Genomic DNA, 11985 nt, shown 5'->3' with positions numbered 1-11985 from the left:
ATTCTGCAGTAGTCTCTCCTCTGCTCTGAGTTTGTGGTCCATCCATCACTTATTGTGTGCAAGTCATGCAACAAATATGCTGCTAGCTACCTACATATAAATCTCAAGAATATCTAATCTACTCACTTTGCCTGCGGATGTTTGCTTTCTCATCAATGCTCATATGTATCCTTAGATCTCATGAGTTGGGATGTAAATGAAAACGATTATAACATTAACGTTGTGTTTGGATTTACTCTTATTCTATGACATAAACAGATTATCTAAATAATATACCAAATTAAAGTAGAGTTCAATGCAATTTATTCTCTGTGATTTTGCAAATCAACGAATTACTTCTATAAAAAATATACTAATTTACCTTTCTGTGTTTTATTAAAATAGAATAATTTACCCCTTGTTCAAGTAGGTAATTTGCTTCATTTGAGAAGGCATAGAGACGCATTTTGCTTCTTTTTTTTTTTTTATATATATATATGAGGATATTCTACTCATTTGCAATATAAAAGAGGGGCGTTACTTGCAATTTTTTTCAATTAAAATATATATGTGTTTAGAAGGGTTTGATTAATTGTTGAATTGATAACTATTTTGGAAACATATATTCGAGGTTTATTTGTTTCTTAACATAAACTGTACAAAAGAGGGTTTAGTTTTGGCAACATTTAGTATTTTTTTTTTTTACTAAGATTAAAATAAATGTTCTCCAAAAATAATTTGTGACATGATTTAAAAGTTGTTCAGTTTGATGCGTATGTGGAACATTTAATAATTTTTTCATTACAGTTATTTTTTCTTTTAATTGAGAAGTGCTAGAAATATGGTATTAGTCGAGAATTTATTTATGAAGAGGTCGAATGTAATAAACTAAAACTTTGGGTAGGTAAACGCAAATTTGAATCGAAGACTTTTTTTATAAAAAAATAATCAATTGACTTTAAAATCATTTTGATAACCGACTGAAAAATATTTGTGTTGCTAGAATGTTTATGTACTTATTATTATTATTATTTTTAGTTATGAAATATTTTTCATTATAAAAAACTTTCCGCCTTGATTATAAGTTATATATAATAATTCATGAAAATGGAAATGTTGCAATATTTAGTTTAAAAATTCGTTTCGGTATTATCATTTATTCATTTTCAATTACATATTTAAAATATAAAAACGGAAATAAAAATTCCCAAACAAAAATCCACAGGAAAACACTGAAATGACCGCCAAAGCGCGATTCAAATATTCAAAATGCTTACACGGACCAGGCTGTTACCTACCAACGTAACAGACGACTCCAAACCGATTCTGTTCCAATGAAAATGCATTTTCCAGCCCTGCCATTGGTCTGTTCTGCTGTTACCAGAACCCATCATAACCAAAATCCTTGAATTGAAACCGACGGTAAACAAGCCATTCTCAGCAGTAATCTGGAAATCGGACAGATTATCAATGGAGAAGAGACTCCGGTCGTCACTGGAGACCTCCGCCGAAGAGTTCCTCTCGTCGGCCGCCAAATTGCCTTTCAAATCCTCCAAATCCGCCATCAAAACCCTAATTAACACATCAGTTAAACCTTCCTCTGATCTAACTTCTTCTCTGCCCCTCGCCCTCCTGAATTCCATTTCACACTCCATTTCCCGATACAAAAATCTCCACGACTCTACCTTCGCCGGGTCGCCGATAACACCTCCTGCAAAGCGTGCACGAAGATCTTCCCGTAACAAGAAAGAGGATGGGGTTTCTTCCACCCAACACCGTGAAAATGGAAGACAGTCTATTGTCGAGAAGCTCCAGGTTTATACGTATATTTTGTACCTCTGCGCGTTCCATCCTAAAAGTGCCTTCTCCGTTTCAGATTTGTTGCCGGCCGCGCAAGAGTTGCATGACAACTTAATTTTGTTTGAGTCCGATTCGATTTTGCTGTCAGAGATAGCTAATTTGTGCGAGGAGTGGTGGAAGGGGGATTTATTAGGGAAAGAAACTCTAATTTCTCAATCTCTGCCGGTTATGTTGTCACGCTCATTGACTTTGAAGAAGAAAGTAGATGTTCACAGAGTTTATACGCTTCGAGAAGCTTTTATGCTGTTTGATTTTGAGGATGAGAGTATTGAGGACTTAAAGCATTTGTTGATTCGCTGTGTGATTTCTCCTCTGTATTTGAAAACAGAGGAGGGTAGGAAATTCATCGCGTTTATGTTTGGTTTCAGTGTGCAGCTCATGAAGGAAATTTGGGCGATGATAAAATCACAAGTACCATTTGGGCGTAAATCAATGTTGGAGGCCTATGGTGAAATTATTTTTAGAGCATGGAAGGTGGTGGAGGGGGAATGCAAGTGTGAGATTGAGAATGGGTTTCTGCAGGGGTTGGTGGAGGGAGCTATATACGCCAGCTCGGTGACACTAGCAGCATCAATTAGAAGGATTTTAGGGTGTTTTGTTAATAACCGGACAACAGATGGAGTAGAGAAACTTATTTTCTGTCTTGCAGAGCCGATAATTTTTCGGTCACTTCAGGTACTATGCTCTGTTTTTGTGATCTTGTTGAAGACAGAAGTTGAATATACTAATTGTTCATAGCAAGAAATCTTGTGCTTTGATGAATTGTGGAGTATCACTCTGCAGCGTTAATATTATAAATTTGAATCTTTAATTTTGTTTGTTCTGCAGGTTGCAAACTCAAATGTCCGACAAAACGCATTGCACTTACTTCTAGACCTGTTTCCTTTAGAGGATCCTGATGCGACTAAGGAGGCTAAAGATACGCTCCTGGAAAAGCAATTCTTTCTGTTAGATAAACTACTCATGGATGAGTGCCCAGACGTGAGAGCTGTAGCAGTAGAAGGCAGCTGTCGAACTCTTTATCTGTTTTGGGAAGTTATTCCTTCACCAATCATTACAAAGATTATTACCAGAATTTTTGATGACATGGCTCATGATGCTTGCACAGAGATCAGACTTTCCACAGTGAATGGTATTATATATTTGCTCGGCAATCCTCAATCTCATGAGGTCCTTAAAGTGCTCTTGCCTAGATTGGGCAATCTCATTATGGATTCTGCATTGGCAGTACGGGCTGCTGTCGCTGATCTCCTTCTACTCTTGAATGACATTCGAAATTTTCACTTCCATAAGGTACAGATTGGACCTGTACATTGAACTCTATCATTTCGGCCCTGTTTATGATCTTCATTTTTAATTTACTTGATTGTTTGCTCCTTCAGGTAGTGTCCATAGATGTATTGGTTTCGACACTTGCGAATGACCAACCGCTTGTTGCAAGGAAAATCACCAAACTTCTTATACCATCTTACTTTCCTTCCAAAGTTATGGAGGAAGAAGCATGTAAGCGCATGATCACTCTTATTAAAAGGTCTCCTACAGCGGGAGCAAGATTTTGTGAGTTTGCAGCATTGGAAGGAGCATCTCTCAGATCTCTTATGAAACTTTTTAAAGTTCTTACTGATTTGATTATGTCTTCCGTTAAGCTTGATGAAGAGACTGTTGAGGGTTTACTTGTTGCTGCTTCTCACCTTTGTACTAATCTTGCAAAGGATGCTTCTTTCCAGCCAGCTCTCAGAGAAGAGTTGTCTGCTGAAAAGCTGAAGACCCTTTTTACAGTTGCTTCTACTTCACGTGCTCAATCTTCTATCTGCAACATTATCTCAACCATGTCTCTGGATGCTGTAGGTGACCTTTTTGAAGATTGCATGGGCTTGATTAATAGATTCGGCGGTTTATCAGATATTATTGAAAGGCAAGCTGAAGTGAGGTCTGCCCACAAGATGATACTGTCATGTGGTTGGTTTGATGACATGTTTGGAGTTCTGGTTGGGTGCTTGCAAAAAGCTGCCTCTGGATGTCATGCAAAATTTGGTATAGAATTAGGAAAAAAAAATGTTGGCTCAGCAATAAGAAGAACTAAAACTTCAATAAAAGTATCATCAAAGTCAAAGCACTGCAATAGCCAAAGGTCATCTAACATTGACAAAAATAGGTTTACGGAAGATTATGCAAGTGCTGTTGGAGTATCATGGCAAATAAAGGACTTACTTCTGCATGAAAATACAAGGAAAGCTATGTTAGGTTCTAGACATTTAGAAAGTGCATACTCAGCGTTGAAGGTCATTTCTGAAGCAAGTGTTCTCTATTGCCTGCAGTATGATTATTTGAACACATGGTCTGTTTCTGCTTACACGACTCTTACTCTGCATATGAGTCTTCATAACATCAAGACAGATGTAAGCACAGATTCTACACAGGTGAGCCACATTTCCATCTACTGTCATTTTAACAAAATTGTGAATGCTGTGATTTAACATGCTTAATATGTGGCTGTGCTATTTCAGATGTTATATTCACTTGTTCTATGAAACAATGCACACATCTTACTTGAGGCATTATTATTCAATCAAACAAGGGGAAATTGTTTCATGTTTTTAGATGAAGTAGGATGGTGTAACCCTCATTTTATGAACTATCATACTTATGATATTCTATTAAATGAGAGGTTTAGCTTCCTTACCTTATAGAACTGCTGCTATTAGGAAATCTAATGCATAGCGAAGACAACAGAAAAAAGACTCAAAATTCTAGGAGTAGCAGGTGAGTTATTTGTTTCTGGTGACTGGGTCTAGTTGAAAGTCAGAAATTATTTCTAGCAGAACAAGAAGGGTGATAATGTTACACATTAGGAACCAATTTGTATAGCTTTTTGGAGCATCTTCTTACAACCTTGTGCTAAATTTAAGGGAAATTGGGAATTTGGAGAAGAAAGTGGATGGAACTGGAAAATTTAAGATATACTTTGTTAAGGTCTATATATGAATCTACAGACATCAAAAGGTGACAGTAAAAGAGAATCTTCCATGGTAGAAAGAATAGCTTTGTGCTTATGTTATTTAGCCATGTAACTGGCAAGTGAGAAGTTTGTCATTTATACATTTGGAGGTTCTTGAAACTATACTCGTTGTTGCTAATATGGGTTCACCTGTTACCTATTAGCAGGCATCTATCTCTGACTTGACATTGGACCATCTGCTTCATTGTGCAAATAATGTATTCAGAGCAAACAATAATAAGTCTGACAGCTTACCCTCAGAATCACTAAACAGTACCAATACCAAGATAGCACCTGGATACAGCGCAGATACTGGAGATTGTCAAACTGGTATGTTTTGCTTGATGTGAATGTAAGCTTTGTTTTCCCTGAGAGATGATTATGTTTCAGATTTCAATTAGATGTTACTTTAACTTCTCAGTTTTGGATAACTTTGAAGACAGGCACCAGTTTGACTAAACAACTAAGGATATCAAATATGGTGAAGATGTTAACTGCAGTTCTGAAGTTTGTTGCTGATGCAACTGCTATGGATCTTGTTACTTGCTCTCAAGACAGATGCTTGAATTTTACAACAGCAAATGTGAAGTTCATCATTACAAATTTAAGGGAACATTCCATTGCTCAGTTGCAAATCACTGAAGAAGACCTCAGAGATATATTTATCTGTTTGAAAAGTTCTTTGACATATAGCTCCAAGTTACTTAATATAACGCTTAAAGCTTGTGAAGATTCGTCATGTCAAGCAGGAGCTTACAGTCTTGTAAACGAACTTTTTAATCTCATTGTTTCAGTTGAAGAGTTTCTGGGGTACGGATATGCAGCTCGCCTTGTCACAGTCATTCAGCCATGGATTCCTGATATGATTCTTGCTTTGGGATCTAATTGCTTGGGGAAACAGACTCCAGACAAGGGCGTATGTTCAGATTCATTTGATAATGCTGCGTTCCACCTCCCCCCATGGTTTTATATTTTGGCAAGGGTTGAGCTTTCTGAGCAAAGAGATACAAACTCAGATGACGATACAGAGGGAAATCAGCATGCCAAGGATTTCTCCGCATTCAAGAGACTAATAGAAACAATGTCTATGCTTTTGAAATCAAACAACAAAATACTAGATGCTGTTGGGGCGATTTTCTTAACTGGTTCACTAAGCGCATTAGAAAGCAAGAAATTTGATGTCGTCTTGGGTCTTCTGCATTTTGTCTGTGTAAAGCTTGTCAGGCCTGAAGACACAGAATGGAAGGAACTTAAGCTAATGCTGGCATCTATTGAAGAAATCTACCCTAAATTGGAGCGAGGGGCTGAAGAGCTAGGTAACAATAAGAGTGACAGACAAAAGCTTTACAGTGCTAAGGCACTGCTTGAACCTGTCTGGGCATCTTTTATTTATGACAAAATAAGGCATTCAATGGAGGACGAATAAAATAACCCAGCAATATGGTTGATGGGGAAAAAATGAAAAAAAAATGGTGAGACAAAGAAGTTTATTCTTATTCAAGTTATGACTGCAAATGTTCACAGATTGCTGGTGTCTGTGTGCGATACTAATGCTATAAGTTTCATTGACATCAAAGCAAGGCAAATCGTTTCCTCATTACTATACTTCCATATTTTCAGTTTTCACTGCATCCTGGAAGCAGCAATCTTCGTACTCAATGCATCAGGTATACAAACTCCTATAAACAAACACGACCAAAGCACAAAGTGCATCTGTTACTTTTAAATGTTTTCTGGTCTTCAGTAATATTTAAGAAAATAATATCTATGTAAGAATGTAGATCTATACGGTTTGTGCTTGCTACTTCCTGGCCCTAAAAGATAGGTTTGTATCAAAATTCAAAATCACACCTAGGCATCAATTATTGATATTACTTTCACACAAATAATCTCGGGAACACTATAACACAATCTATGACATAACTTAACAGTATCACATGCCAATGAGCCAATGAGCCAATGAAGTTAAGAATTTCACAAAATCAAATGAAGGATCATTGTGGTTCTCAATGAAGTTAAGGATTCTTGTGCGTGCTAACTATCCATTACTGCTTTCGTGAAAGATCCTTCGTTCGCTCCGTGAAAATTGGAGTGGAAACACAGAAGCTTGCAGTGTATGCCTTTGAAGATGGTGGCAAGATTTGAATCCTCCATCTTTTGTCTGTTTAGGATGACGTGGCAGGAAGTTAGTGCATCCTCGGATGGCAACAACAGGCATTGAGTTTGTAGCAGCTCAAGTTAAGTTTGCACAGGGACATGCTTTTTCAAGGCTACAGCAATTGGCATTCCTAGGAATCCAATAAATATGCAGACAAGCCATTGAAATAGTGTAAGTGGAGTTGTGCTTGCAAATGTTCCGAGGTATTCAATGATGATTATCTGAAAGAAAAAAGTGGAACCAACGACCATCAAAAAGACAGAGTTGTCCAGTATGCCATCCAGCACATCTATTTTCTCCATTTCTCGGGAGTTCACTTCATTGAAAAGCTGCGAAACAACCACAAGTATTCAGCTCAACCACTAAGTAGTCCTGACATCATTAATTGAATAATTCATGAGAGATTGATAACTAAGATATTTACCTGGCAGAAGACGAACGTATTGAAAATAATCGTGTTAAGGACCAAGTCAGAGTTGGGGCAGCCATGAAGTCTGAAAAATGATTTTCCATATGCCTGAAGGAACAATATGACTATGAACTGAAACAGGGATTGTCCTAAGATATTCCTCCACATGACAGCACTGATGAAGTTCCCTTTCCTCCCAACAGGAGATCTCTTCATCAGTTCATCAGTTGGAGGCTCTGTTGCTAGGGCAAGTGCACCAAGTGTGTCCATAATCATATTGACCCACAGAAGTTGGACAGCAGTAAGAGGAGCACTTCCTGAAAGCACCAGTAATTTGAAACATTATGTGGGGAAGGACATTATAAGTTAGCGACAGAAGCATGTTATTCGATTACCAGTCCTACAAGCTGAATAAAAGTTCACGGTCAATGCAACAACATTAACAGTCAGTTGGAACTGCACAAACTTTTGAATGTTTACATAGACTGAGCGCCCCCATTTGGCCACAGTCACAATAGTGGAGAAGTTGTCGTCTAGAATTATGACATCAGCACTCTCTTTGGCCACCTGAATTCCATCACAAAGAAACTTTCACTAATCAACACGGAAAAATGAGTACTAAGAAGCACATGATATTTTCAGACTTGGTTGATATAAGATTCAATTACGGACAAAATTCAGTCATGTTATACAAATCTAAGACTCACGAATTTACCTCAGTCCCAGAAATGCCCATTGCAAGTCCAATATCTGCTTCATGAAGTGCTGGAGCATCATTGGTTCCATCACCAGTTACAGCCACAACTTCGTCAAATGTAGTTCTCAAGTGCTTTACCAATGTATGCTTGTCCAAAGGAGATGAACGGGCCATCACCTGAAAGAAGCATAAAAAACCATTATATATGGTATGTACAAGTGGCAAGTCGGTTCTGTGCCTGGTTAGCTAAGAGAAAATGGAGAAATAATTGTATACCTGTATCTTCGGGATCAGCTCATTCAATTCCTCCAAAGTCTTGCTGCGAAAAACTGGACCTTCTATAGCTATACCACCATCCGTGAGTATCCCACATTCTCTAGCAATGGCTTTTGCAGTATTAATGTTGTCTCCAGTAACCATCCGGACGGTCACACCAGCCGACTGGCAAAGCGCGACAGACTCCCTGACTCCAGGACGTACCGGATCTTTGATTCCCACGATTCCTATACAGGTGTATCCAGAGGAAGGAATATCATTATCAGCCGAAAACCCGTTTTCAAGCTCCATATAAGCGAGACAAAGGGTCCTAAGCGCTTCACTAGCAAGCTGATCAATGGTTGTATTTAAATGGTTCATAGCTGCTTCCTCGAGGGGAACAACTTCACCGTCTGAATTGATCACTTTATCACACGCAGCCAAGACTATCTCGGAAGCACCTTTGGTATGAGCTCTTACGCCTCCTCCCGGAAGCTCCAAAACCACGCCCATTCGCTTCTTTGTGGAGTTAAATGGCTCGATTTTCAGTACTTTACATGATTGTCTTTCTGCCTGAAAATCCCCACCGAGTAGCAGACCAAACTCCAAAATAGCTGTCTCAGTTGGGGTTCCTAGAATCTTGTGTTTTCCACGTCTTCTGACCACAACTTCTCCACCCGTGTTGTTGAAAATAGATTGGAGCAGAATCTTAACAACGGACTGTGGGAGTTCAGAGGCCAAAGTAGAAGCATTATCTGGGTTGTTCAAATCTTTCACTTTCATGCAAATGCATGACTTCACCACAGTCATGCGGTTGGTTGTTAAAGTCCCGGTTTTGTCACTACATATGTTTGTGGCTGATCCCATGGTCTCACAAGCAGCCAAGTGGCGAACAAGGGCTTTATCATTCATCATCTTTTTCATGGCAAATGCAAGACTTAATGTCACGGCTAGAGGAAGCCCCTCAGGAACAGCAACAACAACAATTGTGACAGCAATGGCAAAGTATTCTAGTAATTCTAAAGCATCATCACCAGTCCATTTGGTGGTTGTTCCCTGTTGCCATTTGCGAGTAATTATTTTCTGAACTAAGACAGCAAAAGTCACTACAGCGAAGAAGAGGCCGATCTTTCCGATGATTGTAGCCACTCCATTCAGTTTCACTTGCAGAGGGGTTTCATCATCCCCTCCTTCACTCAGTGTTGCCATTAGTTTACCCCATTGAGTTCTCATGCCAACAGTGGTAACCAGCATCTTGCAAGAGCCATCTTGGACCTTAGTTCCAGAGAGTAGAAAGGGATTTTCAGCAGTGATCATCACTGGCTCACTTTCTCCAGTTAAACTAGATTCATCAATCAAAACAGAGAACCCTGAAAGAAAAAGACCATCTGCTGGGACTTGATCGCCTATAGAAAGATGTACGATATCACCAGGCAGCAGATGATACATAGACATCTTTTTCCGGTAACCATTCCTCGTAACCTGAATAGAAATTTTCTTCTTCTCTTTGTCCAAATCCCGGAATTGTAAGGATTGGCGATAATCGCTTGTTGCTGTGACTAAAACTACCAGCAAGATACTGGCAACAATTCCAAGTCCATCATGAGCTCCCTTAGGCCATCCTTCAGTTGGTATACCAACAATCAGAGAGACAATTGCACAAGCACCAAGAATCATGAGAGTCATATCGTGAAGGGCTTCCCAAACAAACGTCCAAAAACTCTGCGGTTCACTTTCTTGGAATTTATTGATCCCATATATCCCACGTCTGCGGTTAAGGGCTTCACTGTCGGTTGATAGGCCATCAGAGCAGTTTGCGACGAGCTTGTCTGCAATACCCGAGACCCCTCCATGAAACTTTAGCTTTTTCAGATCATGACCTTCGACTATGGATTCTAATTCATCTGCACAAATCTGAAAACCAGCAGCTTGAACTTCCTCTGGCACGGTGTAATCATTTAGTTGCATGCCTGCAATGAATTGGCACCAGGAGTTATTCCAAGTTTCTACATAAAGGGTTGGACAAGCGAAAGCAAGAGAGTGCATAAAGTATCACACCTTGTATGAACTGAAATGCAGCCTTTGAAACAAGGACGGCAATTCTCAACTTCTCCTGAAAAATGCAAGATACAATACAATCAGCCGCATCTTGAGATTGGTTCTCATCAAGACTATTCCCATAATGAATGTTCGATCTCATTGTTTAAACCATGGTTCAACCGTGAGAAATTTGAGGAAAGTCCAACAGGCAGAGCAGGTCTAAGAGGGGAATCTTACAGCCAAGAGACATCTGAATAAGAAACAGAAATCACATCTTCTTCTTCTTTACGTTTTTGCATAGTTCTTCATCATAGACATTTTCAATATCAATATTTTCAACACAAATCTCTCATCAATCAAGATATCTTGCTGCAAAATTCCTTCCTAACCATTTAGGTGACATCTAATGCATAATATGCCATACAAAATGGATATATAGTCACAGACAAGAAAAATCAAAGAATGAATGCTTCATTTCAGACACTTCATATTTTGAAACAACCACGCGCGCACACACACACAGAGTATAAGCAGGGGACAACCTGATTAGTTTTGCGCATGGCAGCCGCCTCGTAACGCTTGGTCAGATTGGCTGTGAATCTGAAGCGGCGCTTGGGGTTCTTCACCACCCCACATAGCTCCCTCCACCGCTGCAACGCCTCCTCCGACGTATGCTTGGCCTTCACATCCCATTTATCACTCAAGAAACTCTCCATTTTGTCCGCCAACCCCGATCACACACCCCTCGATATCTATATTACTATACTGAAAAACTCAGAGTTATCTGTCCCTTGAGATCACCGGTTTCAAGCCATTACAGCAGCAGCCCGGAAAGGGGCAAAGAGTAGAGTCATTTCTGAACTCATCTGATCCGAAGATTTTGGTGGAGAAATTGTTGCAAAAAGAGAAAGCGTTGTGATGGAAGATAAAAAAGTAACGGAACAGTGAGCCTTTCACTTGGTTGTCCTAACCTCCTTCTTTCGTGGGAAGTTTGAACGCAGAGTGCGGGGCCGGGTGGTGTTTGATGTTCTCTCCCCTCTTCTTCATTTCATCCTTCCTATTATACTCTACTTACCAAAAATACAGACAGATGTCCACATAATATTGTATTACAACTTTTTCTTTCTTCGCAATTCCCTCTATTTTCCATGTGCAATTTAATTATCCTTTTTAACTTCTTAATTTTCAATATCTTCAGTCCTTAATATCATCATTTTTATATGATTACAAGAATTTCTTGTTTTTATTTTTAACAGTAGAAAATGTGTTTTTCAATCTTGCACATTTTGAGAATATATTTGAATTGGTCCAACTTGTGTTGTTTTATTGAATAGTGGTGTTAGATTAACATTTTTATTATTTGGTTAAAATGATAATTTTATTTTTTATTATGATAATTACAATAAACTCTCACTAGGTTCGATACAATTACGAATATCTTCTTATTATTTTGAAAAATTATAAATACTTTCTATATTTGATGAAATTACATAAATTTTATATGGAAGCATGAAATTATCAACTTTGTCGTTCCTGTATATTTGTTTTTTAAAGAAACAAAAAAAATAATATAATTCTAAAACTTAACT

The 11985-nt window shown here is 38.6% G+C and overlaps 2 protein-coding genes across 2 annotated transcripts; one reads left to right on the top strand and one right to left on the bottom strand.

Annotated features, from left to right (window-relative positions):
* Window positions 1-1189: 1189 nt before the first annotated feature.
* HEB1 (ARM repeat superfamily protein) lies at window positions 1190-6434 on the top strand. The gene is made up of 5 exons (XM_011101067.3): window positions 1190-2514; window positions 2668-3132; window positions 3222-4259; window positions 5005-5167; window positions 5281-6434. Exons 1-5 carry the CDS (start codon window positions 1450-1452, stop codon window positions 6261-6263), a joined length of 3714 nt encoding a protein of 1237 aa, XP_011099369.1. The 5' UTR covers window positions 1190-1449; the 3' UTR covers window positions 6264-6434.
* A 257-nt stretch (window positions 6435-6691) lies between these two features.
* On the bottom strand, window positions 6692-11446 carry ACA2 (calcium ATPase 2). The gene is made up of 7 exons (XM_011101068.3): window positions 10939-11446; window positions 10415-10469; window positions 8378-10326; window positions 8120-8278; window positions 7800-7971; window positions 7420-7721; window positions 6692-7324 (listed from the first exon to the last, which is right to left on the bottom strand). The coding sequence occupies exons 1-7, from the start codon at window positions 11110-11112 to the stop codon at window positions 7076-7078; spliced, it is 3060 nt and encodes a 1019-aa protein (XP_011099370.1). The 5' UTR covers window positions 11113-11446; the 3' UTR covers window positions 6692-7075.
* Between the last annotated feature and the right edge of the window lie 539 nt (window positions 11447-11985).

The sequence above is a fragment of the Sesamum indicum genome, linkage group LG9 (genome assembly GCF_026168435.1).
Source record: "Sesamum indicum cultivar Baizhima isolate 11 linkage group LG9, ASM2616843v1, whole genome shotgun sequence".
In the NCBI taxonomy this organism is placed as follows: Eukaryota; Viridiplantae; Streptophyta; class Magnoliopsida; order Lamiales; family Pedaliaceae; genus Sesamum; species Sesamum indicum.
This window is presented reverse-complemented; position numbering and strand designations above follow the sequence as displayed.

Bases quoted from the DNA above. Each gene is read 5' to 3' on its own strand.
- ACA2 (XM_011101068.3), bottom strand. From the start codon at position 11,112: ATGGAGAGTTTCTTGAGTGATAAATGGGATGTGAAGGCCAAGCATACG. The intron at 8,279-8,377 runs GTATACAATTAT...TGCTTCTTTCAG, and splicing joins AGCTGATCCCGAAGATACAG to GTGATGGCCCGTTCATCTCC. The intron at 7,722-7,799 runs GTAATCGAATAA...TGGTGCTTTCAG, and splicing joins TTATTCAGCTTGTAGGACTG to GAAGTGCTCCTCTTACTGCT.
- HEB1 (XM_011101067.3), top strand. From the start codon at position 1,450: ATGGAGAAGAGACTCCGGTCGTCACTGGAGACCTCCGCCGAAGAGTTC. The intron at 2,515-2,667 runs GTACTATGCTCT...TTTGTTCTGCAG, and splicing joins TAATTTTTCGGTCACTTCAG to GTTGCAAACTCAAATGTCCG. The intron at 5,168-5,280 runs GTATGTTTTGCT...CTTTGAAGACAG, and splicing joins TACTGGAGATTGTCAAACTG to GCACCAGTTTGACTAAACAA.